Consider the following 26,152-nt stretch of genomic DNA (forward strand, 5'->3'; position numbering starts at 1 on the left):
CTGAAATGCTTCCTAGAATGTAAAGCCATGGTTAACTGTACATTTTCTAATTTACCAAAGTTAAAGCTGCCTATGCTACATCTCAGCAGTCCACAAACCTCACCAGGAAATACCTTCACCCATCTGCCCCTGCACAGAAACTCTCTAGGCAAGGTCCTGAAGCCACCCGCAGCCATGCTGAGCATGGCAGCAATAAAAAGCACAGACTTCCAAAATCTGGAGGAAACTGAGGCTAAGGAATAATCGAGAGCAGTTCTGTTCTATACTATACTGCATGCTTGTAGGGTTATTGCACGTAAGGAAACTAATCTTACGTAAGGACAAAACAGATACATGTTTGGAGGAAACAACTTGGAATAATTAGTCAGCAAAAAAAATTGACAAACATTTGGTGAGGATTTCTTCAAAATATTTCATCATTTCATATTTCAGCTAAACTTCCAAACTTTGTATATTAGTTAATTCATCTTCTCAGGGTTTGTTACCATTTTTTTTTTCTTTTTCAAAATGGGAACTAAAAATTGTTTCACCAAGTAGACTGACAGCCTTGCTGTCTTTGTGCTATCCACGGCCAGAATAGCACAGTTTAGAAATTTAAAGAATGAAGTTGAATTCTTGTGCTACAATACATGAAGTCCAGTCATTTGGTCTAGAAGGAAAAGGTCCAAATGTTTTATTTTAAAAAGTGTCTATTATTTTTGTCAACTACATATGGCAGGAGTGTCCCTCTCATCCCAAAGTCATCTGTGTCCTACAAGATAAATAATACAAGAAAATAGATCTAGACTTAGGGTCCATTACGTTAGATATAATGCCCCAGTCAATTTAATTTAGCCTAGACTCTAGAAAAATAATTAAATAATTAAAGTAAGTAGTGGTGTTATGCAGTTTTGTTCATGCAAATGTGTTCACCACTAAGGCATATCTATTCTAGCCCTGAAAATGAAACCCTCGACCACAAAGCAGGTGCTGAAAGACAACAGCAGGTTTCATACATTCGATGTACTTAATGCATCTTTCAAAAAGTTATGCTGATGGACCCTGGACTCTTTTTTTCCCATTCAATGCCAAGTGTGCATCAGAACAAGTCATTTGGAAAAACCTCACTCTGACAGATAAAGTGTGTGTTCCCCAACACTCCCTCGGTGTTTTAAAGTACTACAGGCTGGCTGCTCTATTGCATAAGCCTGTATTCATTGTGGGCTGCCCTCCTTCTCCAAGGCAGATCCAGAACCCCTCAGCTGTCTCTCTCCTACTCTGCCGACCCAAACGCACGGCAATTTGGCTTATGCGGATTCTGGAACTGTGGGTTCTGAATTCTCTTCGTCCTTGATAAATCCAAAACGACACACGAAGCCAAGTGAAAAATCTGAAGGTCAATGTATTTCTCACCACACATTTGAACTCTCAAGCCCTGGCAAGCTGCTGAACTTTAAAACCTGAACTGCTTTTCTACTCCAGGAGTCGCTTTTCCCCACTTCCCCCCTTCACTCCCGAGATGGCCGATGCCAGCCTCCAGCTTTTCCCCCAAAGTCCCGGTAACGCTGACAGCCGGGCCCCTGTTTCCCGGGGTCGCCCTGGGGAGACGGGGGCAGCGATGCGGTGCCCTTCCCGGGAGCGCCGGCGGCTCCTCATCTCTCGCCAACCCGGCGCGCCCCATCGCTCCCCACCGCGGCGGCACCGGCGCCATGTCGGGCGGGGGGGCCGGGGCACGGCGATGGCGGCGCGGCGCATCCTGCTCTCGGCATCCCGCCCTCCGCGGCCCCGCCGCTGCCCCCTGCCGCACCCCCGCCTCCGCCGGCCCCTCCTCCGCCCCCGGGGCTCACCTAGAGTCAGCGCCCAGCAGCCGGCCCGCCTTCCCCATTGAGCGCGGCGGCCGCCTCTCCCGCCCCGCTGCGCTCGGCGGGGCGGTGCCGGGGCGCGCAGTGACAGCGCCGGGCACCCTCCTCGGCGGGCGCTGCTGGGCGGGCAGCCGGGCCCCCCGCGCCCCCCGGCCCCGCTCCGGGCAGCGCAGCCGCCGCGATGAAGCCGTGCGAGGAGGAGGAGGAGGAAGGGCGGGCGGCGGCGGCGGCCGGCGGCGCCGGGGACCCGTGGCAGGAGTGCGCGGAGGTGGCGGTGCAGCTGGCGCGGCGCGCCGGGCAGGTGAGGCGGGCTGGGCACCGCCGGGACGGGCTGCCCCGCCGCGGGGGGAGCCTCCTCCCGCCGCCGCGGGTTAAGGAAGGGCCGTGCGGGCACGGAGCTGGCGCATGGGGAGGAGGACGGCAGGGCTGGGCGCCCGCTCAGCCGGGCCACCGCCGGAGCCCTCGGCCGGTTCCCTCTGCCGCGGGAGGGATGACGGCAGGGGGTCTCCATCCCTTGGGGGGCCCCATCCCTCGGGGGCCCCATCCCCTGGGGGCCCCCGTCCCTCGGGGGGCCCCATCCCTCGGGGGGCCCATGCATCCGGGGGCCCATCCCTAGGGGCCTCCTCCCTTTGGGGCCCCATCCTTCGGGGCCCCAATCCCTTGGGGGGCCCCATCCCTCGGGGGGCCCCATCCTTGGGGGTCACATCCCTCGGGGGGCCCCCATCCCTTGGGGGCCACATCCCTTGGTGCCGCATCCGTCGGGGGCCTCCATCCCTCAGTGCCACTTCCCTCGAAGATCTGTATCCCTCGGGGCCAGCATTTGTTTTTGAGCAGCCTGTGCAGAGGAAAATAATCGTGTCAGTGTGGTTTTGTCTTGTTATATATAGCACCGTGTTCAGAGTGACTGAAATTCACTTGCTAGGGACAAATAAGCTGTGTCTTCGGCAAAGATCTATAGTAGCTTATTTCAGAACCATGTTTTGACACAGCAGAATGTTAGTCACCTGAGGAGACTTTCTAGCCCCATTGTATGCAACAGCAAAAATTTCACCAGGTCTAAGAGATTCAAGAAGTAGAATCAGCAGATTGTTTAGTTGAGGAATTGGGAAAAAAAACCACAAACCTGAGGGACATGTATTTCTCTCTTGCTTCCATTCTGCTCTGTTTTGAAACAAACTTTGTACTTATACACTGTGATTTAAGGAGACCCCCTTTCTATCTTGAATCCAGGACCCATAACTTTTCCTTCATACATTATTAAACATGTTTTCTCCTTAGTACAAAACATACACAAAGATGAACAGAATGCCAGAGGAGAGGAGACTTGCTTTAATAATGCAAGGGCTAAATGGATAATCCAAATCAGGATGACAGGTCATGCACTCACAGACTCTCAAAACAGGAGTTTCTCCAGCATACTCATTCTGCCAGCCATTTCACAAGAGAGACTCATGACTTGCTCAAGACTCCACACCTTATTTCTCAAAATACAAAGCTGTAACTTTCTCCAAACATTTCACTCACCCAGAAAATCACGGCACCTTTTCCAGGAAGAAATAAACATCCCAGAAGATTAATCCTTGAATCTTTTTAGTTCACAGTTTGCCATTGCTACCTTGCAAGCAGCAGAAAATAGCTGATTCTTTGGCAGGCCAAATTTAAACCAGCGAAGGATGTCTGTTTAATAGGGCTTTGGAAGTTGGGTATTTTTTTATTATTATTAATTTTGTCGTGGTAAGGATTCTTTTTTGTTACAAAAGGCATCGGAGATCCTTGTGGAAGAAAAGGTGCAGGTAGGGCTGTGTCTTCTGTTTAAGCTTCAATCGATCTGTTGCCAAAAGAAGCTAGAGATAAGGACACAAAATGCAGTGTAACATGGGTTTGATAGGACTGGATTTTTGTTGAAAATGGACTGATAAAAATGGGGGTTATTTTCATCACCAGTTTTCTGGTCTCCCCTTTTGGCTCACACAACTGTTTGGTTTATATTACATTATGTTTCATGAGTATAAGGAAAATACATCTTCTTTCCACAGATAGGCGTCTATACTCTGTAATAGTTTCTTCTGAACTTAAAAGAGCAATAAAGAAGTGATTGCTTGAGTATGTGTCAAAAATTAGGTTGCTGGAGTAGCCAATATTACCAGGTTAAAATCATTGCCTCTCTTGCCCATCCTGTTACTTAGTTCTATTACTTTTATGAAATATCACAGGCTCTCATTTAATATATAGGGATGTTTCATAATGAGAATGGCCACCGTTTTGTAATCTCTGTAATTGACCCGCTTTGAAATTATGTCTAATTCACTCTATAAGGCCACATGTAACTGCACTTTTTCAGACTTCTCTTTTGTTTCTTCTGGGAGTAAACTCTGCTTGCTGTGTTGATTTGAGTACACTTGTAGGTTTAATATGACTTTTTGCACAAGAAAAGCAGGCACGGCTAGTCTCTGTATCTTTGGTAGTATTTGAGAGCACCAAGTAATACTTGCACAGTTCTCTCCAGTTGCAGAACTGCAAAAACTTCACCAAAATGAGTAAACATGCATCCAGGTGAAAACAAGAGTAAGAATATGACACTGGAAGATAGCACGTTGAAATCCACACAGGCTACTTTTTTCTTTTGATTTTCTCTTTTTTTTTTTGGCTGTAAAATCTCTGTAACCTAGGGACAGCCCGTAATACACTGATAAAGTATAAAAAAATACGTTTACAGCCAAAGTACAGGATCTTACTGCCAATTTCATTGTACAATAGTGATAAAATTCAATCAGCTCTTTCCATTTCATCAAGCTGTAGTTCCTTTGGTCTTCTGCTTATCCGATGCCTGTTACCTAGAGTGAGACTTCTATGGAGCTCAATGACCACCTGGAAAGTCTGGGCAATTGTAGGAGGTATCTACAAACCTTATTGTAGGGCTTCTGCAAGGAGAGGAGTTGAGTGATGCTCTCAAAGTACTCTGAGACAACGGGCTCTAACACTCCTTGTAGGCAGATGATTTTTAGGGATTATTCAAGATAAATAGAATTCTGGGCAGTTCTGAGCTATTTCATCATTTTCTAAAGAGTAAAAGGTGTTTCCTCAATTATGCAGGAAATGTGTTGTTTGTGTGGGACTCTGGCTTGGACTGCATGCCTGTACAAGCTGGAGCAAATGCGTATGAGTTCCTTTTGTCAGACCCTCGGGAAGAGGCAGAGTTAGACCCATCCATCCCGCGGCATCACCTGTGGTACTGCGGGTAAGACTCTAGAGATGTCATGCCTGATGACCTCAGCCCAGCATCATGACTTCTCTCCTGCTCTCCTCTTGAGGTTGCACAAAAGCTGGGGAGAAGCAGACCAGTGTAGGACTGGTAAATGTGTGTCGTGGCTCCTTGGCATGGGCCCACAGAGGAGATGAGTGAGAAGACCATCAACCACCACTTTATATCAGTCACACCCTTGGCGCTTCCCACCTCCAAAGTGACAGGAGCCTCATGGTGGCATGTGCAGACCACCAGGGAAATGGACAGGGTTAAAGTTAAAAACGGTCAAGAACAATGGGGTAAAGGATCAGAAATGAGGAATATTAAATTTGAAGCGGAGATGTGCAAAGGACTGTATTCAAACAGGAGCGATCAAGCGCTGCAGCATATGAGGAAAGCAGCTTATTGCAGAGCACATCCACAGGAGAGGGGTTTCATCTCCACTTTTCTTTTTGCAGGAAAGCTCAGATGTGATCTCACTGCCCTGCTGAGCAGTAGCACATAGTGATTCAAAGGGCTGCAGAAATGTCCTCAGTCTACTATGTATTGAGAGGGAATAAAAGTCAAGAACTTTGCATTGCCAAGAAGAAATCTTAAAATCTTCTTAGGTTCTGAGCAGTATAGGCAATATAAAAGTAAAGAAGAGCAATTAAAATAAAAGGTATCAGCATAGCAGTTTCTTTTATAATACACAACTGAGATGGTTGGAGTGTTTTGCTTTTTGCTTTGAGGAGCCCAAGGACCTTCCCGGATCTGCGCTTTTCTGGTAAAACATTCAAGAAAAACACACAGGGCAGTGAGGGGAGTAAAAAGATTAGGTGTGGTTAATATTTTGATATACAATAATGAACTTTAGCACAGTTTCAAGCTAAAAAGTATTACCTGCCCCTATATGCTCAGTAAATAGGCACAGCTGATGTTTTACAGCTCACAAAAGAGAAACATTTATCCAGATACCTTCTGGACTAAGGCAACAGTCAGCGATACCCATTACTTGTCTGAACAACCATCTTGCCCTTCAAACACAGCATTTTATACTGTGAAAACCAAGAGCTGAAACTGAAATTTGTGAGTTTCTGGTTCCCTTTCCCATGCATAATAGGGCAGAACTGTGTTCTTTGGTCATCGAATATTTCTCGATGGTTTTAAAATACTTTGATCAATAGAAATTTTAGATAAACAATTGACAGGACTTGGAATATTAGTCTTATTGCTGCTGGGTTTTGATAATATAATTCTACACAAATAAGTGGTACTTAATTTTTGCTTTGTTTTGGTTTTCCTAATTTCAAATGATTTTTCATTTTTACTGGTTAAAAAATAAGTTCTCTGTTTTTGCATCCTGCTCCTTTATCTTTCTTTTTAATGAAGAAGTGGAGGAAAAAAAAACGCAGAAAGAAAATGGGGAAAATGGGAAAAATCTTTCATTAATTGTTTTCCCATATGTGCATTTGCACTTGATGTGGTTTAGTTCAGGGTTCAGAGTTTGTAACAGTAAAACCCTTGAGAATGAGATAAAAACTTTTCCAGAAGAGAGTCCAGGTTTAGATCACTGGTTTCATATCTGGGGAAAAGTCTAAATTTTTGTTTTTGTTAAATATATAGCAGTTCTTTGGGAACCAGTGGGTGGTCAGTATTTGAAGTTCCAAAAACCAATGAGAAAAAATAAACTGTGTGTCTTTGTTGGCAAAGAAAGAAGCCAGTGGAGTTTGCCTTATTGCATATCTTTTAAGGGAAGACAGCAGTGGGGTATTAGCCCTGTAAAAAAAAAAAAAAAAGAGAGAGAGAAAAAGAAGCTTCTGTGAAAAAAATCCTCAGCCTCAAAGCTTTTTCTTATTTTGTATATTTTTTTTGTAATTTTCTAAATCATGAGGACTGCTATCATCCTTTTATTTCATTAGTTGCATCCCAGTCATCAGTCCTTTTCTGAAGTGTCAAGAGTGGTTTTTGCAGAGTGATTCAAAATGCCTTGTTCCCAAAAAATGCTCATTAGCTCAGAAGGATTTTTGTCAAAAGAATTAGAACAGCCTCTGGTAGAATTAGGCCTACAGCTGTTTTTCAGGATTAGCTTTATTTTTCAGTAAATATATTATTTTAGTATGCATAGGCTGAGTGCCCAACAAATCTGATTTATGAACTTCTGTTTCAGATTATTAGGAAAGCTCTCACAGAGGAAAAACAAGTGTCCACAAAGACATCTGCAGCAGATCTTGTGACAGAAACTGATCATTTTGTGGAAAATTTAATTATTTCTGTTCTGAAAGAGAAGTTTCCCTCCCACAGGTGAGTGCCTATAGAAAGAAACTATCAATGACCTTTGCTTGTCCTTTAAGGGTTTTTTAGCATCATCATCATCATAATGATTTGATGGCTATACATAAACAGGTTATAAATTACTACATGGGGTAGTTAACCCAAGGTTTTAAAAATAGATCAGATTGTTGACTCCTCTTGCATTATTATGGCAAACTTGAAAATTACAACTCTCAGTGCATGCAGAGGTTAGAGAGAGGTTTTGTTGGCCAGGTCTGGTTGGCTGCAGAGACTGTGCAAGTGATTTCTACATTTGACTACAGTGGATAAAATTCATCTTCCTGCAGAGCCTGCGTGTGCCTTAAATACTGTATGACTTCCTTCTGACCGTGTGCATCTCTGGTGGAGATGAGCCTGGCATTCTAGCGCTGTGCAGAAGTCAACAAAGAAGAAAATCTGGAGGGCTCAGCTACTAATCTGATTGTCGGTGATGCTGCTGAGCAAAAAAACCACCACCATAGGAAGGAGCAGAAAGAATATTTTATACTAAATATGGCTTTCTAAACACGTGTTGTGTGTGATGGCATATTGAAGCAGTGCTGTACAGCATAACGTGTGGTTCTTGGCTGCGATTTGCAAGGGAGTGCCAGGCTTTACAAGCCCTGTATTTGTGTAATATTCCTTCTACTATTGCTGGCTGTGCTCTTGTCTCATCTCTGCTCTTAAGTTAGGGTTTTTTCCCTTGAACAGTCTGGCAGAGAAAGTAAAACATACGCATTTCACATAAAATGAGAATTGTCAGAAGCTCTCGGGTTACTCGGAATGGGAACAAAAGTTGTAAGGTCAACATCGACCTAGGAACTGAAAAATCCTTGACTCTATCAGCTCCTCACAATTAACTTCTGACTTTATAAGTAAATGAAGGAATTACCATTACTTCAAGACAATTATTTTATGTTGGCCATAGGTTTTGGATAGAATTTATTCAGATTAAAATTAAATTTAATTAGATTAGATTAAAACACTTGCAATGAGGCGTCTACAATAGCAAGCAAGGATTAAAGTGCAGTGAAAAAATTAAAAGATCGTTTAGATCGTATTCAGTCTTTCCCCTGACCTGTTGAAAAGCGGCACTGAAGATTTCTATTATTTCTTCTTCTACATCATCTTGATTCTTATGGTCTCTGAATAAAAAAAAATGTATTTTAGGAGTTAAAAAAATGAAAAGGGATCTTATTAGAATCTGTGTCAGTTACACTGTGGCAGTAATTAGTCTTGACATACTGGAAATGTACTCAGAAGTAAAGAGAAATATTAGGAAAATCTGTTCAAAAGGTAGTTCTGTCCCATGTTTCTTTCTTCTCTCTTCTTGGCTGAGTGATATATATCATGTTCCTTCATGCTTCACTCAGGTTTTCGTCTGTGCTCACTCTTTACTACTCTAATATGGTCCATGTGAGTCTTTTCAAAAGGATTTTTTTTCTGATAAATCTTTGAGTTGTGGGTAGGCACAGCCAGAATACCAAGGGCTACTGGTTGAAAAACGCTATCCTACCATTTACAGGTGTTACTGTTACACAAGCATCTTTTGTGTTACTTGTGGCCTCAAATCTGTAGACATTAAAACCAGGACACAGCAGTTAAAGAGGGTGACATCCAACCCTATCTTCTCAGCTTTCTGCTCTCAGACCCCCACAGGGGGAAAGGTGAGGGACAGCCCCAGTTTGAACCTCTTGCACCTCACTGGGTATCACTCTCGCTGCAGTTGATGTGATGTTACAGTTTTCCTGCTGTTCCAGCAGTGAATTTCAGAGCAGCACCATGGTATGAACAGATGTACTCTAAGGCTTGGCTAAAATTACTAGACTCATTTTCAGTGGGAGTAAACTGTAATCCAGATTTGAAGAGAGGTCGGCAGAGCTGGCAGCATGTCATATTAAATTAACTGTTTTAATAAGATGGCTACCCCTCCCACTTCTCAAGCTGTTCCTGAGATTTGGTCTCCAGTGCTTCACACTGAGTGTTTTGCTTAGTTTGCACGTTTTTAGAGGACACAGAGCAACACATCTGGTGTTGACCTTGAGGGACTCTCACAGTTCCCCGTACTGTGTACCAACAAGGGCTTTTTCTTTTAACCCATCAGCCCAGATTTCATAAAATGTGCACCTAATTTGTCCTACATTTTGGAAAAAATGCCCTTGAGCATGAAGACTTTATCAATAGCACTGCTGTGCCCCAGCTACATTTTAGCATTTCTGAACTTAAGGACTACAGTGTCACACCCCCGTTGTAAGAGAAAGGCAAGGGACGGGCTTGCAACACCTGAGGGTAAATCATCTGACACAGAAATACTCCTGCCTTTAAAGAGGTTCTCATTTCACCTCTCTTTGACTGGCAAGACAACGGCTGCAGTTCAGGCTCTGGCAGGGGGAGCTGGCAAAGGGCTGAAGCAGAGGCATAGTTTATGTGGAAGATGGAGAATCTGAAATGGGATGTAAGCTGCTTCATCTGCAAGATGAGCTTCCTCTGCAGCTAGCAGCACAAAGTGTGTGGTGTGCTTTAGGTGCTAATTACAGGATTTTTAAAAGTCAAATGATGCAGCACCAACAAGACAAAATAATGGAATATTTAGAGTAAGGAGTCTGCAAAGTGTTATGTTAAACTGAGGATTTCAAACACTTGTTCAAGTCTCTCTCGTTTCTCGGTTGTACACAAGCACTTTGTCCTTCAGTTGTTACCTTTGATGGAGATGAAAATAGTAACAAACACTTCCCAGTTACCTTTTCATACCAACTGGGGGTCCATAATGCCATCAAAATAGTCTGTTTCTACAGAGGTCAAGGCAGAGTAGCATTTGGAAAATTCATCTCCTCATGTACTGTCTGCAGAACATTTTAAGCTCATGGTTGCAATTGTTATCTGGAATCACGCAGTACATGGTGAAGACACAAAAGAAAATAGCTGCTGCTCTAGTCCTAGGGAACCATCTGTTTCTGCAAAAGACATTTTCTCTTTATTTTATCCATTTTTATTCTTTTTTGTGTCTTTGAGGTAAGCTTTTTTGTCCTCAGGTATTTGCAGGAACTCTGAATACCATTACCAGTTGTTCGAATGTGAAACCACCAGCAAGATTCAGTACTAGCAGTTGGATTCTGTACCTTTTGTATATATAGGGCTTTATGAAAATCTGTGAAAGTAGCACCTGCACACATCCCTTATAGAAAGAGATCCTCAGCAGTTTGTGGGAGAGCAGGGATAATTAAGGTCAACAGGAAATGTGCCAGAACTGGATGTTTGTTTCCCAGGGAAAAAGGAGAAAAAAATTGCTGAAAGGAACTGGGACAGAACAACAGAAGAGAATATGACCTCAGATTTTGTTTTATGCCTTATGCATCCAAACAACAAACAAACAAAAAAATAATAATTTGTTGATTTTTTTCTGGGTCATGGGAAAAAGAAAGTTCAGCTTTGTAAACCTTTTAATTTCCTGAACCAGACTGTAAAATTCAAGTAGGAGAGAGATTGTGGATTTTCAAAAAGTGCATTATTTCCTGCTGACTGAATTTGACTGCAAAAGAGAAGGAAGTACAGTTTGCAGTTTTATAGTACTTTCTGCAAGAGACAGGCCTAACCCACAAAATTACATTCTGCGTAAAAGAAATCTTCTCCTAGAGTTCTAAGGATGCTAGTTCAGATCCATTTCTGCATTCATTTTCATGACTTTCTTAATGGTATATTGGGAAAGTGAAAATAAATAGAGTTCTTTTTTACCATGTAAAATAGTATGCTGTAGATTTGAGAACTCTCCTTCAAAGTCTCTATGAAAGTTCCCAATTTCTAAACTAAAGCAACACATGTGTTTACATTTATACAAAAATGTTATATACAGAGAGAGAAATTATCTCTTAAAGATGGAATTGTATGTTCCAAGAGACATATCTTAGGTAATGTTCTGGGATATTTATTTTACCCCATACCAAATGCAGGTTTATTGCAGAAGAATCCACTGCTGCTGGTTCAAAATGTGTCCTCACCGACAGTCCGACCTGGATTATTGACCCTGTTGATGGAACGTGCAACTTTGTGCACAGGTAAACGGACAGTGAACTGGGAAACACATCTAAAAGCAACATGTAGCTTCTCACAAATCCACCCTTCCACCTGAAGGTGCTTTACCGTGGTAGGTTTGTTCCTTTGACTCACAAGTGGGAGTCATCCCTTTATCTCTTTGTACCTCGCATGGTGTATCTGAGGGAGGCTGTGTTTGTGCTGGGGGGAGCTCTACACTGTTATCTGAAGGTAAGCTGAAGTTTCTGCTGACTGCCTAATGACCCAGAGCTCTTGACTCACAGCTCGTTTATATATACAACCACATGTGAACGTGCAGAGACTTGAGCTGAACTGGAGGAACAAGGCTGTGCTGTAACGACACTTGGCCTCACGCCTTATGCGGGTTTTACACATTCCTTTTAGGAGTGGTGTTTTCTCCCTTTCGAACACAAATGCTTCGTTTTTCCCCGGGAAGTACAACCACTGCACGTATGTAGAGTAGAGCTGAAGACTAAGCTGTACAGAGATACTGGTTTTAATTTTCTAAAGTACCTCTGCAAAACGAAATCCAGGGGTCGTTACTGCAAAAATGAAGACTTTTAATTCATCATTTGAATGCTAGGAGTTGTAAACTAATGACTATTCATAATATATCGAAGTAAAACCCTTCAATATGCTCTGCCTTATAGTTAGAGGCTTAAAGTCACTGCCCGTATCATAAAAACAAAAAAAGGCAGTTCCTTGACTTTTAGTGCAATTACACAGAATTCGAGGGGAGGTGGGGTGTCACATGATGTTTCATGCAGTTAAGTGAAATTTCCTCTTTCTAACAGTATTTTCTGGACCTTTGAAGCCTTTTTCAAAACTTGTTTCTAAGAAATGAATTTATTTCATTGTTTAAAATTCAGTAATTATACCGTAGTCAAAAGGACCAAATTAAATACCTGATCATCGCTTTGCAAAAAGTGAGCATAGAGGAACTGGTTTCCTTTTATGTTGATGTTAGCACCAAGTTATCTCCATGTTGCTTAATTGCTGTCTCAGATGCATAACTTGAACAAAATGTGCTCTTAAAAGTGATGACTTGTTATAGCGTTAGTGATTTTATACTGGAAAATTCAATTACACTAAAGCAAAAAAATCACTAAAATATACAAAATCTTTAATATAAAAATTGTGATGTCTTGATGTGTTTATTTCTTCCCTCCTCCAATGTTGTTACATCTTTAAAGGAACTGACAAAGTTTAAGAGGCTGACAAAGGAGAAACAGTACAGTGTCAAGTGCATTTTGAGACAAGCAAATTCACAGAGCTCCATGTGGGGTTTTGTTGCCTAAGGAAGTTGCATAAGGAGTAAACCGAGAGATTTTTTCATCCCTAATACTTCATTTCTTATTTTTCACAGATTTCCAACAGTGGCAGTAAGCATTGGATTTGCTGTTAACAAAGAGGTATGAAGTATGTTCTTTAAGAGAGTTGGCTAGGAGCCTCAAAACCATGTGGGAACTTTAAATAAAACAAAATTTTTTAAAAATCAGTCACTACCCAGGTTTTTCCATGCTTTTTAAATGCATCTGATCACACTCTACTCATCTAAAATCTTAGTCCTGCAAAACTTACTGATGCAAACTGGCAATTAAAAGAGAATTCTTATGAATTATTATAAATATTGTGGGATTTATGTGGAGAAAAAGGGAGTACTGGTGTGAGCAAGATTGTGTTAGACAAAAATCATAGTAAGTGCAATATAGTGCAGCCCCTTCATAATTTGAATATATCTCCCAGTGTTCTTATGTTATTTTTATTGCTTCTTTCCTCCTAGCAGTGCCTGTGAAAGGTAACTCCTGCTATGAATCAATTTAGAACTGATTTTATGAAGAGTGCAAAATTATGGGCCTAGTTCATTTAATCTACCTTTATATTTTTCTTAATGTAGTAAAATAGCTATATTTACCACAATGAGAGCTTGATTACAGCAAGGATGGGAGACTACCTAGACTTCATATGTGCCATACTGAGTTTCCTAGCTGTACTCATTCATGCTAGTGCCTTTTCTCCAGATGTTGCCAGTTTACAGTGTCATATGTACAGAGAAACTAGCTATTCAAATTGCCAAGGAATGTGCCTCTTTCAGCCTAACTCAACAATCTTAAATATATGTAGAGCTTTAAGTGGAGCCAGCAAGAATTCTGTTAAGTAACAACCTAGTTTTCAGATGTGCTAGTACCTCATACTGATATAAACAGAATAATGTTGTGTAATTTTTTTGGTTAGACTTTTCAAACATGGAAACTTCAGAGAAACACTTCCATGCTTTTCTGAAATTTATTCATTCCCAGAGGTCCTTTTGAGTACTACATATTATTACCAGACAGTTTTCTCTAATATTTATGTTTTCTAAAACACCATCATGATTTTGATGCTGTGTATTTTGGGTTATGTAAACTAAACAAAGCTGAAACAAAAATAAAGAATGATGTTAAATATCCCTCAGTAAACAAATGGGAAAAGCAGAAAAAAGTAGTAAACTGAAAAGAAGCCAAAGTACACACAAGGGAACTGGCCTGAATATAAGCCTTGAATGTACTGAAGAAATTCCTGCAGATGTCTTCAGGGAAAGAGTCTATTAATAGTGCGTTCCTCAAAAAACCCCTTTGGTTTAGAAGGGACCTCAGGGCAGGGAGTGAGGACAGTCTATTCCCTTTGAATTCTCTTTGATGAACACCGAGTGCAGCAGGAAAAGATTTGGAGTCTAGAACACCTGAGATGTTTTCTTGACCCTGTTGCCACCTTCTGATACCTTGGGCAAGGCACTTGATTTTTGTGTACCTGTCCACCTCTAAATTAAATAATGCTAATAGTACTTATCTAGGGGTGATTTTCAGAGCTGACCCTTGGAGTTTGTGAAGTGCTTTAAAATCTTATGCTGAAACTTATTAAAGTAATCGGAATTTTAAATACCAGGGGTCAAATCTGGACCCTCTTCTCATTGGTAAACAGAATCTCCCACAAAAATTCCAGTGTTGCACATTCTTAAGCTTTCATTGAGGGTCACAGTATTTGCTATTTCTGTCCAAATTCCTTCTCTTGCAGTCCCATGACTTCAAGAGATTCTCACTTTTATGTGTAAACAAAAGGATTTTCCAGAGAAACATTTGAACAGAGTGTGCTGCTTTGCTTGAAAAGGCAGGCAAATTAAATGCACCATGAAAGTTGAAGTGCATACAAAAACATCCACTGTTAATGAACAGTGTGCCGTGACTTCTGGTTTAGATGCCTGACTGATCTTGGGGCTGCAAATCTTCAGGGTCCAGCCAAAGTCAGTGGGATTACTTCAAGGTGTAACTGCTCACCAGTGAAAGCAAAGCATTCAGAATCTTACCTTAGAGGACTTGCATATTTTCAGTAAAGACATGCAATTGAATTTGAATCAACTTAGCATTTAAGCCATTCTCATGTGAACAAAAACAAGCTGCAAGTTAAGAGTTTAGGGGATCAGGAACACATTGCATTAACTTCTCTTTATAAACTGAATTTTATATGACCTATATCTCAATATCACAGTAATAGTAAAAATATTCCAGTTTATTAGCATCAATATAATCTTTGATTATGTGTACCAATTAAAATATTGCTGATCTTTCTGCCATTAGTAGTTGTTTATATTTATGATGAGTAATTTGAGTTGCATTCATTTCTTTCCTTTTCAAAATCTTAAAGCTTGAATTTGGTGTAATTTACCACTGCACTGAAGAACGATTATACACTGGTAGAAGAGGTCAAGGGGCATTTTGTAATGACAAAAGGCTTCAGGTATCAAAAGAGACAGGTTGGTCTAGATTTTGTTAGAACTCTAAAAGGAATATGTTAATTTTGTTTCAGAGTTGTTGCAAATCATCATTAGGATAATGAACATCATTATCCTGATGGAAAGTATTTCACCTGCATGATAATTTTGTTGTTTTGTGTTTGTTTTTTTCTGAAAAACCACAACTTTCCTCCTTTTCTTTTTAAAATATACATCTGAATATGAACTATTTAAATAATCCTAAATAATTTTGCTTCACAGCAATTGTTTAAAATAAGGAAGAATGTGTAGATTCACCAGTTTCATTCCAGCTGCACACTGGCATAACTTAATTTTTAAGCCAGATGCAACGGGAATGGTGAATCAAACTCACAGTACTATGGCGGCTGTTATTCACTTATTTTCCAATAAACTTTTATGTCACAAAGTGTATTATGTCTGTAGGCATACGTGCTAACAGTAAACTAAAGGATGCATGCTTCCTTAGGGGTTCTCTAACAGCTTGCTCTTGTGTGTGAGGTGTGTTTCAATGTACAAATGGCCAGCAACGCCTCATCAACAGTTTAATAGAATTCTTTTATTGGTAATCCAGGTCATAGATCTATCTGTTTGCCTTATGATAATAGATAACAATAATCTGATGTGTGTAGAGAAGTTTTCTTTTAGTCAATTAAAATGCAGAGGAGAGCATAACACTCGGTTGTAAGCAGAAGCAGACATATGCCAAAAATGTACGCCACTGTACACAAGAGATGGTAAAAATTTTTCCCCAAAGAGATTTGATTAGCTTAAAACACAGTAAATTCAAGCAATTTAGCATAGAGATTTCCTTAATACCCCAAGCAGACCCTGCATCAAAATTTCGCTGAAATTTTGGCTGTTCATCTAAATTAATATGAGCTGGGGTCTCCTTATTTAGAGACACGGAGCAATATGTAAAGTCAATGACCCCTAAGGTTTTAATTAGTAATTATACATCATATTTTTGTCAGTGCTCAAGTATCTCGTATTCCACAAAAGCCCCTGCTGGCAGAGACTGTTAGGAAGAACTAGGGATGCTCCCAGCTGGGCTGGATGAAACTCTGTTGAAATGGCCTCCCTTGCTTTTGCAGTCGGAGAGTTCTGGTTTCCAGTTGGTCAAGGAACAATTTTGGCACATGTCGCTTCTGTCTTCCTGCCTCTGGACATCCGATCTATGTAGGTGTCTAGAACATAGCAAGGGAAGTAGACTTTCTGCCCTTCCAAATGCTTTGAAATTTTCTTTTGTTTTGAGATACATCATTTGGTGGTGGGAAATTTTCACCGGTGAAGCTGGATCTGCTTTTGTCTCACTTCTACTGATGTTTTAGGTGTTTTAAATCACAGTTGCTCTGTAAGGGCTGTGGCCTCAGTGAAGTGAACCAGCCCTGGAAGAGAGACTGTGTTTCCCTGTACCCACCACTGGAACTGAAGTGGCCATGATGTGTTTGAGATCGAAGCTGTCATGATACTTCCTGCCTTTTGTTTCAGGAAACATGACCGTTGTATAACGTTGATCTACTCTGTACATTCATTGTTCAGATTTAATCATCTGAAATCACAGCCCAGGCAAAACACTGTTCTTTGTAAACTTCCAATTTTATAGAGGTCTGGTATGGGAGTCCAAGCAGCTAGGATACACTTAAATGAAGGATCCATCTTCCCTTTGGTCTTGAGTGATACTTTCTTCTCACGCTTAGATTCATGTCAGGCCTTACATATGCTAATACTTAAATGTATTTTGTTTTTTTAGTCTCTTGTGGTCAACAGAATTTCTCTTTTCCTCATAAATCTATCCGTATCACTGTTAAATCTCTTCTACCAAGCCTACTTATTTTTGGGCCTCTATCAGAATGAGGAATAGTCAGTAAATTTGATATTGTATCTTCAGTTCCTGAAATCCCATCTAGTCTTGTGATCAGCCAGCTTCTTTACCTAAGTAGATACCTCCTTCTTACTTGCCTTAGTCTCTTCATCCAATTTCTACCCGTAGCCTTGATGAAAATCAAAGCGATCCATTTATGCATTAGAAATATAATTAATGACTCAAAAGAACAAGTATGTTAGTCACAACCTAACAATGACTGGTGTGGTGTGAATGCTTGGTGCGTTTTAGCAATGAGGTGTGCATTCAGTGGTCTCTAATTGTAAATTGGGTCTGTTACGGAAAATAATCTAAGGCAGATTGCTTTCACTATCCAGAGTTTTCAGTAGCAGCTAAACAACAAATACCCTACAGCATGCCTGGATTGGTGGTTTCATATTTTAATGCAGTAATTTTTGAAAAGTGTTTGTTAACCATAGGTTGTTTCCTATGGTTAAGATTCGTGACAACCTGTAACTTTTAATCTAATTGCATACCTGTTACTCACCAACCATTTTACCACATTGCTTGAATCCATAATGTTCATCTCCAATACTAAATTCCTTGGCAGCCTGGGTAATTAAATGTCTCACTCCAGCCTAATTTGCTTTTGAAAACCTCCTTGCTACTTCTGCTGAGAACTTTCAGCTTATGCAATTAGCTGTAATAAGCAGATAGATGTTCCCTATCTGAATGAATGCCTCGCCTCTAACCCAGGATAGAAGGTGACACCTGACGCTGGGCACAGCCTAGTTAGTAAGTAATCAACCACTAAACCTTTGAGTTTTGTCATCTCTCTAATACCTCTGAGTTCAGCTGGCACAGCAGAAGCAGGGACACTTGGCATTTGATCAACCACCTCCAGCTACACTGGCATACGCTTGTTATACACTGGCAGTATTCAGATCTCACGTGAGGACTGCTTCAAGAGCTTTCAAGTCACTGTGAGTCTCTCCTTTGACTGTGCACAAGGCTGATATCTTCACCTGCTCTAGGTCAGAATTGCTCTTGCTGAACACAAGACAAATAGAACATTCATATATTATTATGAATAAAGAAACTGCTTTAGTTTGTGATAAGAAGGGATTTCTTTCAGTCATAAAGGTGTCTTCAGTCTTTGAAATGTTGGAATGAGCTACTAGTGGGTGACTGGTGATTTAGTTAGAAACTTTTCTTTCCTCTTACTGTGTTCCTAGGTGTTTAGAATTGATTAACAAATTACATTAAAATTCCCTATTCAAGAATCCTGGTTTTAAATATGGATTATTTTTAGTTGACTGCTAATGTTAGTGAATTTGCCAAAAGGTGACCAGTCAATGAAGTAAAACAATGTATGGAAAGAGAAGGAATGTAAGAATGCATTCTTGGTTTTAATCTTCCTGTTTTTTGGGTTTTTTAAATATGCTTAGAGCAGACCATTTGATATGAAAAACCTAGTTTTGCTTGAATTTTTATGCAAAGTTGTCACTTATCCTATGAAAGAGTTTGGGGTAGAAAAAGAGATACGAAAATTATTTTTGTGTGAAAAGTCCATTAGTGTTTAACTTAAAAATGAATTTACAGAACCTACCTGGAAGCTGTTGAATTAATGGAAACATCTCCCTGCCATTGCAGATATCTCGAAGGCCTTAATTTTAACAGAAATTGGTCCAAAACGTGACCCTGCGACTTTGAAATTGTTCCTTGGTAACATTGAGAGATTGCTCAAGGCCCGAGCGCATGGGTAAGATACTTTACAATATATGTCTCACATTTGCGATGAAAAAGTCATTAAAACAAGTAGTTTTTAAAAAACTCCAACCAAGCAAGTCTGTTGTACATTTTGTGATCTCAACAGATAGGTTGAAATGAAAGGCATTTTCTTTTTCGTGTCACCATGTCCCCTTCTCGTGGGGTTTAGGGTCCGTGTCATTGGGAGCTCGACGCTGGCTCTGTGCCACTTGGCGTCCGGCGCTGCAGACGCCTATTACCAGTTTGGGTTACACTGCTGGGACCTGGCAGCGGCGACTGTCATCATTAGAGAGGCAGGTGGCACTGTGATAGACACTTCAGGTGAGCATATCCTTGTTTTGTACTGACTTTTGGGGGATTCAGTGGCTACTTCGGGGCAACTTGTTACCTCAGGACAGTGCTTCCCCTGTGGCTCGCTCTCATTTCTCACAACATTCTGTAGAAACATCTGTACTCTCCACTAGGCTCTGGCTGGTTGTTCAGGACACACTCATGTAATTCCAACCTGGAATCGAAGGTCTTCTGAGTCAAATTGTATTTCCATGACTTTGAGTAATTCCTTGAAAGCATTATATTTACAGTAAAGAACCAGGCCAGGAGATTGGTAGGTGTGCTCAGACTCCAAACACGTTCAACAGAGACAACCTCCCAGGAAAGGAGGACTCTGAGGTACAAGTCTGAACATATATGACTGAAAACTGGTCAGAGAGAGTGAAGGACAGCACAGTCTCCAGATTATTGCTTTATTCATTTAGATGGCACACATCTCAGAGTAACGATTTACTGGTGACCAATACCTGGATACTTTGGAAAGATCTGGTGGATTAAGAGGAAGGGTATGCTGAATGAACTAATTTCTGTTGTACCCCTTCCTGTTGCTGGAAGGGAATATTGCATTTATTGTTAGATACTGAACAAATCTAGGCATGCACTGCTTCTCTTGCATACTTTGCACCTAGAATTTTCTAAAATAACTTTTTGCTGGAGATGTCCAGACAGAAGTTGCTGAATTAGGTTGTTCTTCCCACCCCAAAAGGAGCTATGCATGAAGTTGTTTCAGAGTTTTTGAAGCTATATAATTACAGCATGGCTCACATTTAAGACAGTTCTTATTAATCCTCTTGTCCTCAGGGGGACCTCTGGATCTTATGTCCTGCCGAGTGATTGCTGCGGGCACTAGAGAGATGGCCATGTTCATAGCTCAGGAAATACAAACTATTCACTACAGACGGGATGACGAGAATTAAATACCTACAGCATGGAGTTGGCCCTCCTGAACTATGTAACTTTTGCAAGATGGGTGGCTTAAAGGGTATGTGATTTCAGCAGGATGATTTCTGTGGAGATTTTCCGTGTCAAATATTTTTTATAAATTTATTGCCATGTGGGAAGGCATAGGGAGATTTTTAAACCTCTGAGAATCGTGTTTCCTTTTTAATATGTATCTCTTTCAACAGTATCTTTTTTATAAGATAGTGTATTTTACTGGTAGTAAATTAGTCTCAAAATTAAGTTGTAATTTCATATCTGTGGAGCTGATATTTAGTCTTTTGTAACATGCAGCTAAAAATGGAACTTTATTTTTACAGATGCAGATCTCAGGTAAATGAGCTTTAGGACTGTAGTATAAAGGATGAGTAGTTAAGATGTGTGCCTATAATACCCTTGTTCTATGATACTTAAGAATGCAATAAAAATGACATTGTTGTTTCCCAACTACGTCATAGCTATACATCCATATATGTACATGTATGTATGTTTGTGTGTGTGTATATATATATATACCTATACATGTATATGCATGTATACACACACATACCCACGTGTGTATGTTTATATGGGTATCCTGGATGTTTACAGCAATTTAGAGAATGCATAGAAGAAGAAAGGTAATGTTGAAAGTTATTTTCAGGTAAAGAGTGCAGGTTATTTAGGTGATTCTGGTCGGGGCTATCCAGATGGCAAATAGCAGAGCTGATCGTGGAAAACGTTTAGTTGCTTTTACAAACTGTCCAGATAGTTTTGTTTCCCTTCATCCCTGTGCATGGGTATAAATCATGCTATCCTACAGGCCTCTGTAAGATACTCCAACCTGCAAACACTTACTACCATAGAGTAATTATAGTTAAAACCAGGAATATTGAACTCAAACTGAGCTATTCACAGTATTAACTATGACACACAGTAGGAGGCCAGCAGAATAGAGCACAGTGTCAAGGAGCTGTTGATTTTAGAGAAACTTGGAGCAGAACAGCAGGATTTGGCCCCTTACAGGCAAGTGATTAAAAATATGCACAGAAGATAATGCTTGCAAAAAGTTGTAAACCACACGCCCGTCTTGCACAAAGTTGTAATCACACTTTTTGATCAGAAAAACCTGTAAAATCTGTTACATAGGTGTCCCAAACACACAGTTGTTCTCTATCGTTGTATCTAGCCAAGGTTATAATTTCTATTTAGATTATGCTTTAAAGTATGAGCACAAGGAAAATACAAGTGTGTCCAGAAAAGTAGTTGATAAAAAAATCACTTCTATTTTTTCTTCAAAAATTTCATTTAGAGGTATCTTTTTTTGCAAGAGTGCAAGTTAAATAAAGGAATGAGCCAAAAAAGTTGGTTAAAAAATTTAAACTTTTTTTATACACTGCATGTGTAGAATTTGTAAATGTGTTCAGGTATCTGCTTAGAACAAACTAAACAGTATTTCTTAAAAATAACCTTATGTGTTTCTTGCAATGAGAAATGTTTTTCACTGAATATAACAAAAAATTCCGTGTGAATTCTTGATGCTTTTTTTTCACGAGAAATGCAAAGTATTGACTGTGTGAAGAATGTCTAAATCCAACTAAGCATTTAAGAGCTGATGGTTCTTACCAGAAAACCAATGCTTTCCGTCACAGTGATCAATGTTTTGTCACTGCTCCCTTTTACCCCCTCCATCTCTTTGTACCCCCCCCCCCCATTTGGAAATGGAGATTGTAAGCCCTCCGGGGCAGGGACTTTGGCTCTGGGTTTTCAAAGTGCTAATAGGATGAGATTCTGGTCCACGACTAGGCACTGAGGTGCTATAATAATACAAATAATAAATACTAATAGGCTCGTTTGTCTCTTGTTCACTCTCCCCCCGCTTTCTGAGCACAGAGGAGATCCCAGTGACAGATGCAGAGTTGGGTGGCACTGCTGTGATCCCAGGGTGCTTAGCCTTGGCAGCCGTGGGAGCAGCTGGAGCTTTAAAACTCGGGCTTGTGCTGTGACTGTAAGCCCTGTAAGGAAGCTTATGCTGGCAGGGAGTCAAGTGTGGTGCAAGCTCAGCCCCGCTTCATCCGCTCCCCCTCCTAACCCCGTCCCCCGTCATTGCTCTGGGAGAGGAGCATGTGTGAGAAGCTGCTTCATGGCTCCAGCGAGGTTTCCCAGCAGCTCAGCCCACTTGTACAAAGAAACTCTCTGACCCAGTTAGGGCTGGTGTGCCTTGGTGTCCCAGGGCTCGGCAAAGCAGGGGAATCTGTGCACCAACTTCAGTGGCACATGCCAGGAATTTTCAAAGCTGGAAGCCAAGCATGGTGGGAAAGGAGAGGTGCAGAAACCCATTCACAAGTTCTCATTTGTGGTTTTTATCTGGGCTGTCGTTGAAGTATGTTAAATTGGCAGTGTTTGTGGGGAGCAACAGTCCTGTCTCCCTCACCTCCTCTGTCACCTGTGTGCCAGGACAAACATTTCTGAACCCTTCCAGAGGACCAGATGAGTGAAGTGAGCTGCCTGTAAATTACCCCAGCAAACAAAAAAGGGTTATTTTTCAGGCAGATCGTTTTCTCAAGCCAGTTCAGCCCCTGGGCACCACAAGCAGCTGACTTCAGGCACCACAGGGGGCAGCGAGGGGGCAAGCAGGACAGCTGCCTTCACAGATGCGGCCACAGTACACCGGTTCAGACTTCGCATCAAAATGCAGCCTTAAAACTGTCTGGTTACACATATGACTGAAATAAATTGTACTGGATTTTGTCCTCACCTCTTTTTCTATTGGTAGCCAAACAAAATTTTGCTCAGCATGCATGTCCAGCAGCTCTCCCTGTGAGTACAAGCATTCATCGCACAGTTAGTGCAGCACATTAGCAAGAAACTTAAATCCCCCCAAATGCTTAAACATGTGGACTCTTTTCCCTGCCAGCTGTTGTAAAATGCTTCGACTGTTTTCCTCTACACACATTACAGAGTACATAATGGACCCGAGACGGATGAAGATTTTCTCCATGGACACCAGCACAAAGACGCCTGTGCTCTGAAAAGCGAGCGCTTCCTCTGTAAGCAAATGGTGTTTAGCTTACTGGAGCTATCCCAGTTCATGTCTCCATCCCTCACCAGCTCACTGGTGGAGAACATTTTATGCCTCCAGTCTTGCTGGTCTAGTCTCAAATGGTGCTTCCTGGTAGAATAAGGAGTGAAAATAGCTGTAAACTCCAGGAAAATGGTCGGTGTCTGATTCCTTTGCGGTGTGTCTTGTTGAGCTTTTCAGATTTTCCAGAAGAAATGTCAGCGTGTTTCGTATGTCCTGAAGGACTGATATTTGCTCCTTGATTATACTAGCTATTAAAGAAATACACATGTATTGGAGCACTTACCTAGGGGGCTGCAGGTAGTACTCTCCGTATTTCATCTGGAATTTGGTTCCTGTAGGCCATGGCTTCAACTAAAGGAATAAAAAATCACCAGTAGCCATTCTGCTATCGGTATTAGAGTTATGCTGTTCCCTCAGAAGGATTTGATCTGTTCAATGTCTGTACAGGAGGTGTGCAAGGGGATCTTTGAATAATGAAATAAGCCACTATATCAAATTAACACAGACCACACTTTTTTTCCTGGTAACTTCCTAGAGCTACCAAGACTGTTTAAATGTGGGTTTTTTTCCTTTATGCTAGTAGGGAAACTGTAAAAAAAAGTGCTCTGCTTCAGTACTGTATCGCCATGACTGAAAATGTAGAGAAGTCAGAATTATGGTCCCTGCAGCACTTTCCATTTTACAGCATGTTGAAGGTAAGCCTTTCATAAAACATCTCGCCAAAGCCAAGGAATCCAAAAAAATCATTCACCAAGAGTGGAAGGAGGAATTTCCTTTTTTTTTAATCCATGCACCAGGCATGACAATGGCACTATAGGATACTGCATTTAATATGCATGCTGTGTTCAAGAACCAGAAGAACTAATTCCATTTAAAAAAAAGAAATAACTGTTGACACCAACTCTAGATTTCTGTGGGTTCTGCTCCTGAAGTGTTAATTTTAAAATGCATTACAACAGTGGGTTTGTACTTCTGTCCTTTTCATCCCATTATATTTATACAGTGAATTTTAGAGTGAAGTGGACTCAAAGTGTGACCTTTCTCATCACAGAAGGTATGTGTTTCACGACACACAGGAGAAGAACGCTGTGTCTCGGCATACTAAATGTTACTATTTCAATGACAAAAAAATCGTGTTATTTCCCTTGTGTACTGCTGTGAAGTCTGTGTATACCAGCAATGTCCTGCAGTGCAGCCACAGCCAGGGACCCACTTCATACAGGTGGTATGAGAATTGATCAACGATCAGAAGGCTTTTTAATTGCAGTTGCTTTTGTGCAATTGCTGAAATCCATTAAATCGTGCTGAGTACTTCAGTGCATACCCTAATATACAACATTTATACATTCATCCTCTGCACCCTCTTATGCACACTGCCAGTGTATGCTCCATTAATATCACAACCTACTACACTATGCTGCTTCAGTTAGCTACTGACTGTCAGTTTTAGTAAAAGCTTTTTTATTTTTTTAGTGAATATCCAGGATTTTTATAATGTAGCCATTAAAACTATTGCTTTCCAATTCACTGCAATAAACAGATTCCAAAATGAGGTGTGAGTCTTCCTGCCAACACTGGATGAATTGGATAAATCAGTGGATTTTTCTCCTGTTTGCAGGAGAAAAAAACCACCCAAAATCTTGTCTTGAAGGCAGAATTTTCTATCTAATCACAGAAAGGGAAAGCTTCCTCTTGCTCAGCAATGCCTGTTTTGCAACATGGAACATTAATAAGCTCCAAATCAGAGTGTTTTCCTCCTCATAGCAGATACTGTCAAAATCAGTGCTGATGGATATGTGCCAATATTATTTGAAAAAAAATACTATTCATATACTTCATGCAGTCTTATATTTCAATATTAATTTAATGGCAGAACAATAATATTTTATTTATATATGTTTATGTATTTATATATATGAGATAGATTAAAATTTAGTCCAGAATAAGTTTTTTATCTACAAATAGGCTCACAAAAATTACCTTAAAATTTCCAAATGTTTATATCTCCAGACACCTGTCACGATCAAATGCAAAGTGTTAATCAGTGTAAAGAAAAACATTTATTCAGAGATGTTTCCTAAGGTAAAAAGGCTCACAGACGCATTCTTTGCAGAGAAAGATTATGTGAGGTATTAAAGAGGTCAGTAGGGAAGGGATAAACTTTATCACATTAGGCTGGAAACCTCTTTAAGTGTGAAAGGTCTGTGTCCTTTGACAGTGCTTTGCTTTTAGCTAAAAATAAGCAGTGGTGGTATTTGAATTTAAAGCCATTTAAGAAAGCAAACCTATATATGACAGGGCACTGTTGCTGTATCAGTGATGCAGCAGTCCTTTGAAATACTGTGACATTAGGGGTCACCTGTAAGACTGTGAATTGGATATATTCATGGTGGGAGTGGAGGTTTATTCTATTTTGAAATGAATTCAAGCATTATCAACCAGGCTGTCAGACAAAAGGGAACTAAAATCGGCATTCCAGCTCTTTTGTTTGTCCATTGCAATAAGTGTCTCTTTGTTTTCCTGAGAAACACAGATATTCTCTCTTGCCAAGCATGGTTTATTGTTGGTTGTGTTGAGCAGTACAACCAGATGATGCCACTGAATCAAATTTAAGAAAATTAGGCCCAAACCCTCTATTGGCAGAAGAGGTCACAATTTCAGTGATGTTGTGAAGCTCAGAGCACGGCATGACTATAATTCAGCAAAATTATCAATTGTCTTTGTCCTGAAATAACACCTAAGAGTCTTCTGTGATACAAACACATCCATCCATCAGGTAGTCAGGACTTCTGGAGACACTGCATGATTCTAAAGTGTTATTTCAGGTGGTCAACATGCCTTAGGGTCATTCTTAACATTTTAAATATTTTAATGACTCTTTTACTATAAAATATAGTCATTATTATACCTGTAGAAACTTAGAAATTTAATGCTGTTTTGCTCCTGCCTTGCACCTAGTATACTCATTTGCTATTTGTAAAAGCAATTTGTAAAAAATATTCTATACTAA

At 40.6% G+C, this 26,152-nt stretch overlaps 2 protein-coding genes across 2 annotated transcripts in view; one reads left to right on the plus strand and one right to left on the minus strand.

The window, feature by feature from the left end:
* Positions 1 to 1,879, minus strand: part of MPPE1 (metallophosphoesterase 1) — a 34,642-nt gene extending 32,763 nt beyond the window's left edge. Inside the window, exon 1 of the mRNA XM_050326254.1 lies at positions 1,827 to 1,879. The gene's annotated coding sequence lies outside the window, so the exon portion shown is untranslated. The remainder of the gene's footprint in view (positions 1 to 1,826) is intronic.
* IMPA2 (inositol monophosphatase 2) lies at positions 1,689 to 21,902 on the plus strand. Its single transcript, XM_050326197.1, is given in 9 exon segments — positions 1,689 to 1,967; positions 1,969 to 2,142; positions 7,235 to 7,368; positions 11,325 to 11,429; positions 12,794 to 12,839; positions 15,109 to 15,217; positions 18,693 to 18,801; positions 18,979 to 19,130; positions 19,941 to 21,902. Coding segments are annotated over 9 exon segments (1,224 nt in total). The 3' UTR covers positions 20,057 to 21,902.
* The last annotated feature ends 4,250 nt before the right edge of the window (positions 21,903 to 26,152 follow it).

Source organism: Myiozetetes cayanensis, unplaced genomic scaffold, assembly GCF_022539395.1.
Source record: "Myiozetetes cayanensis isolate MyiCay16 unplaced genomic scaffold, myiCay2020 scf1, whole genome shotgun sequence".
NCBI lineage: Eukaryota > Metazoa > Chordata > Aves > Passeriformes > Tyrannidae > Myiozetetes > Myiozetetes cayanensis.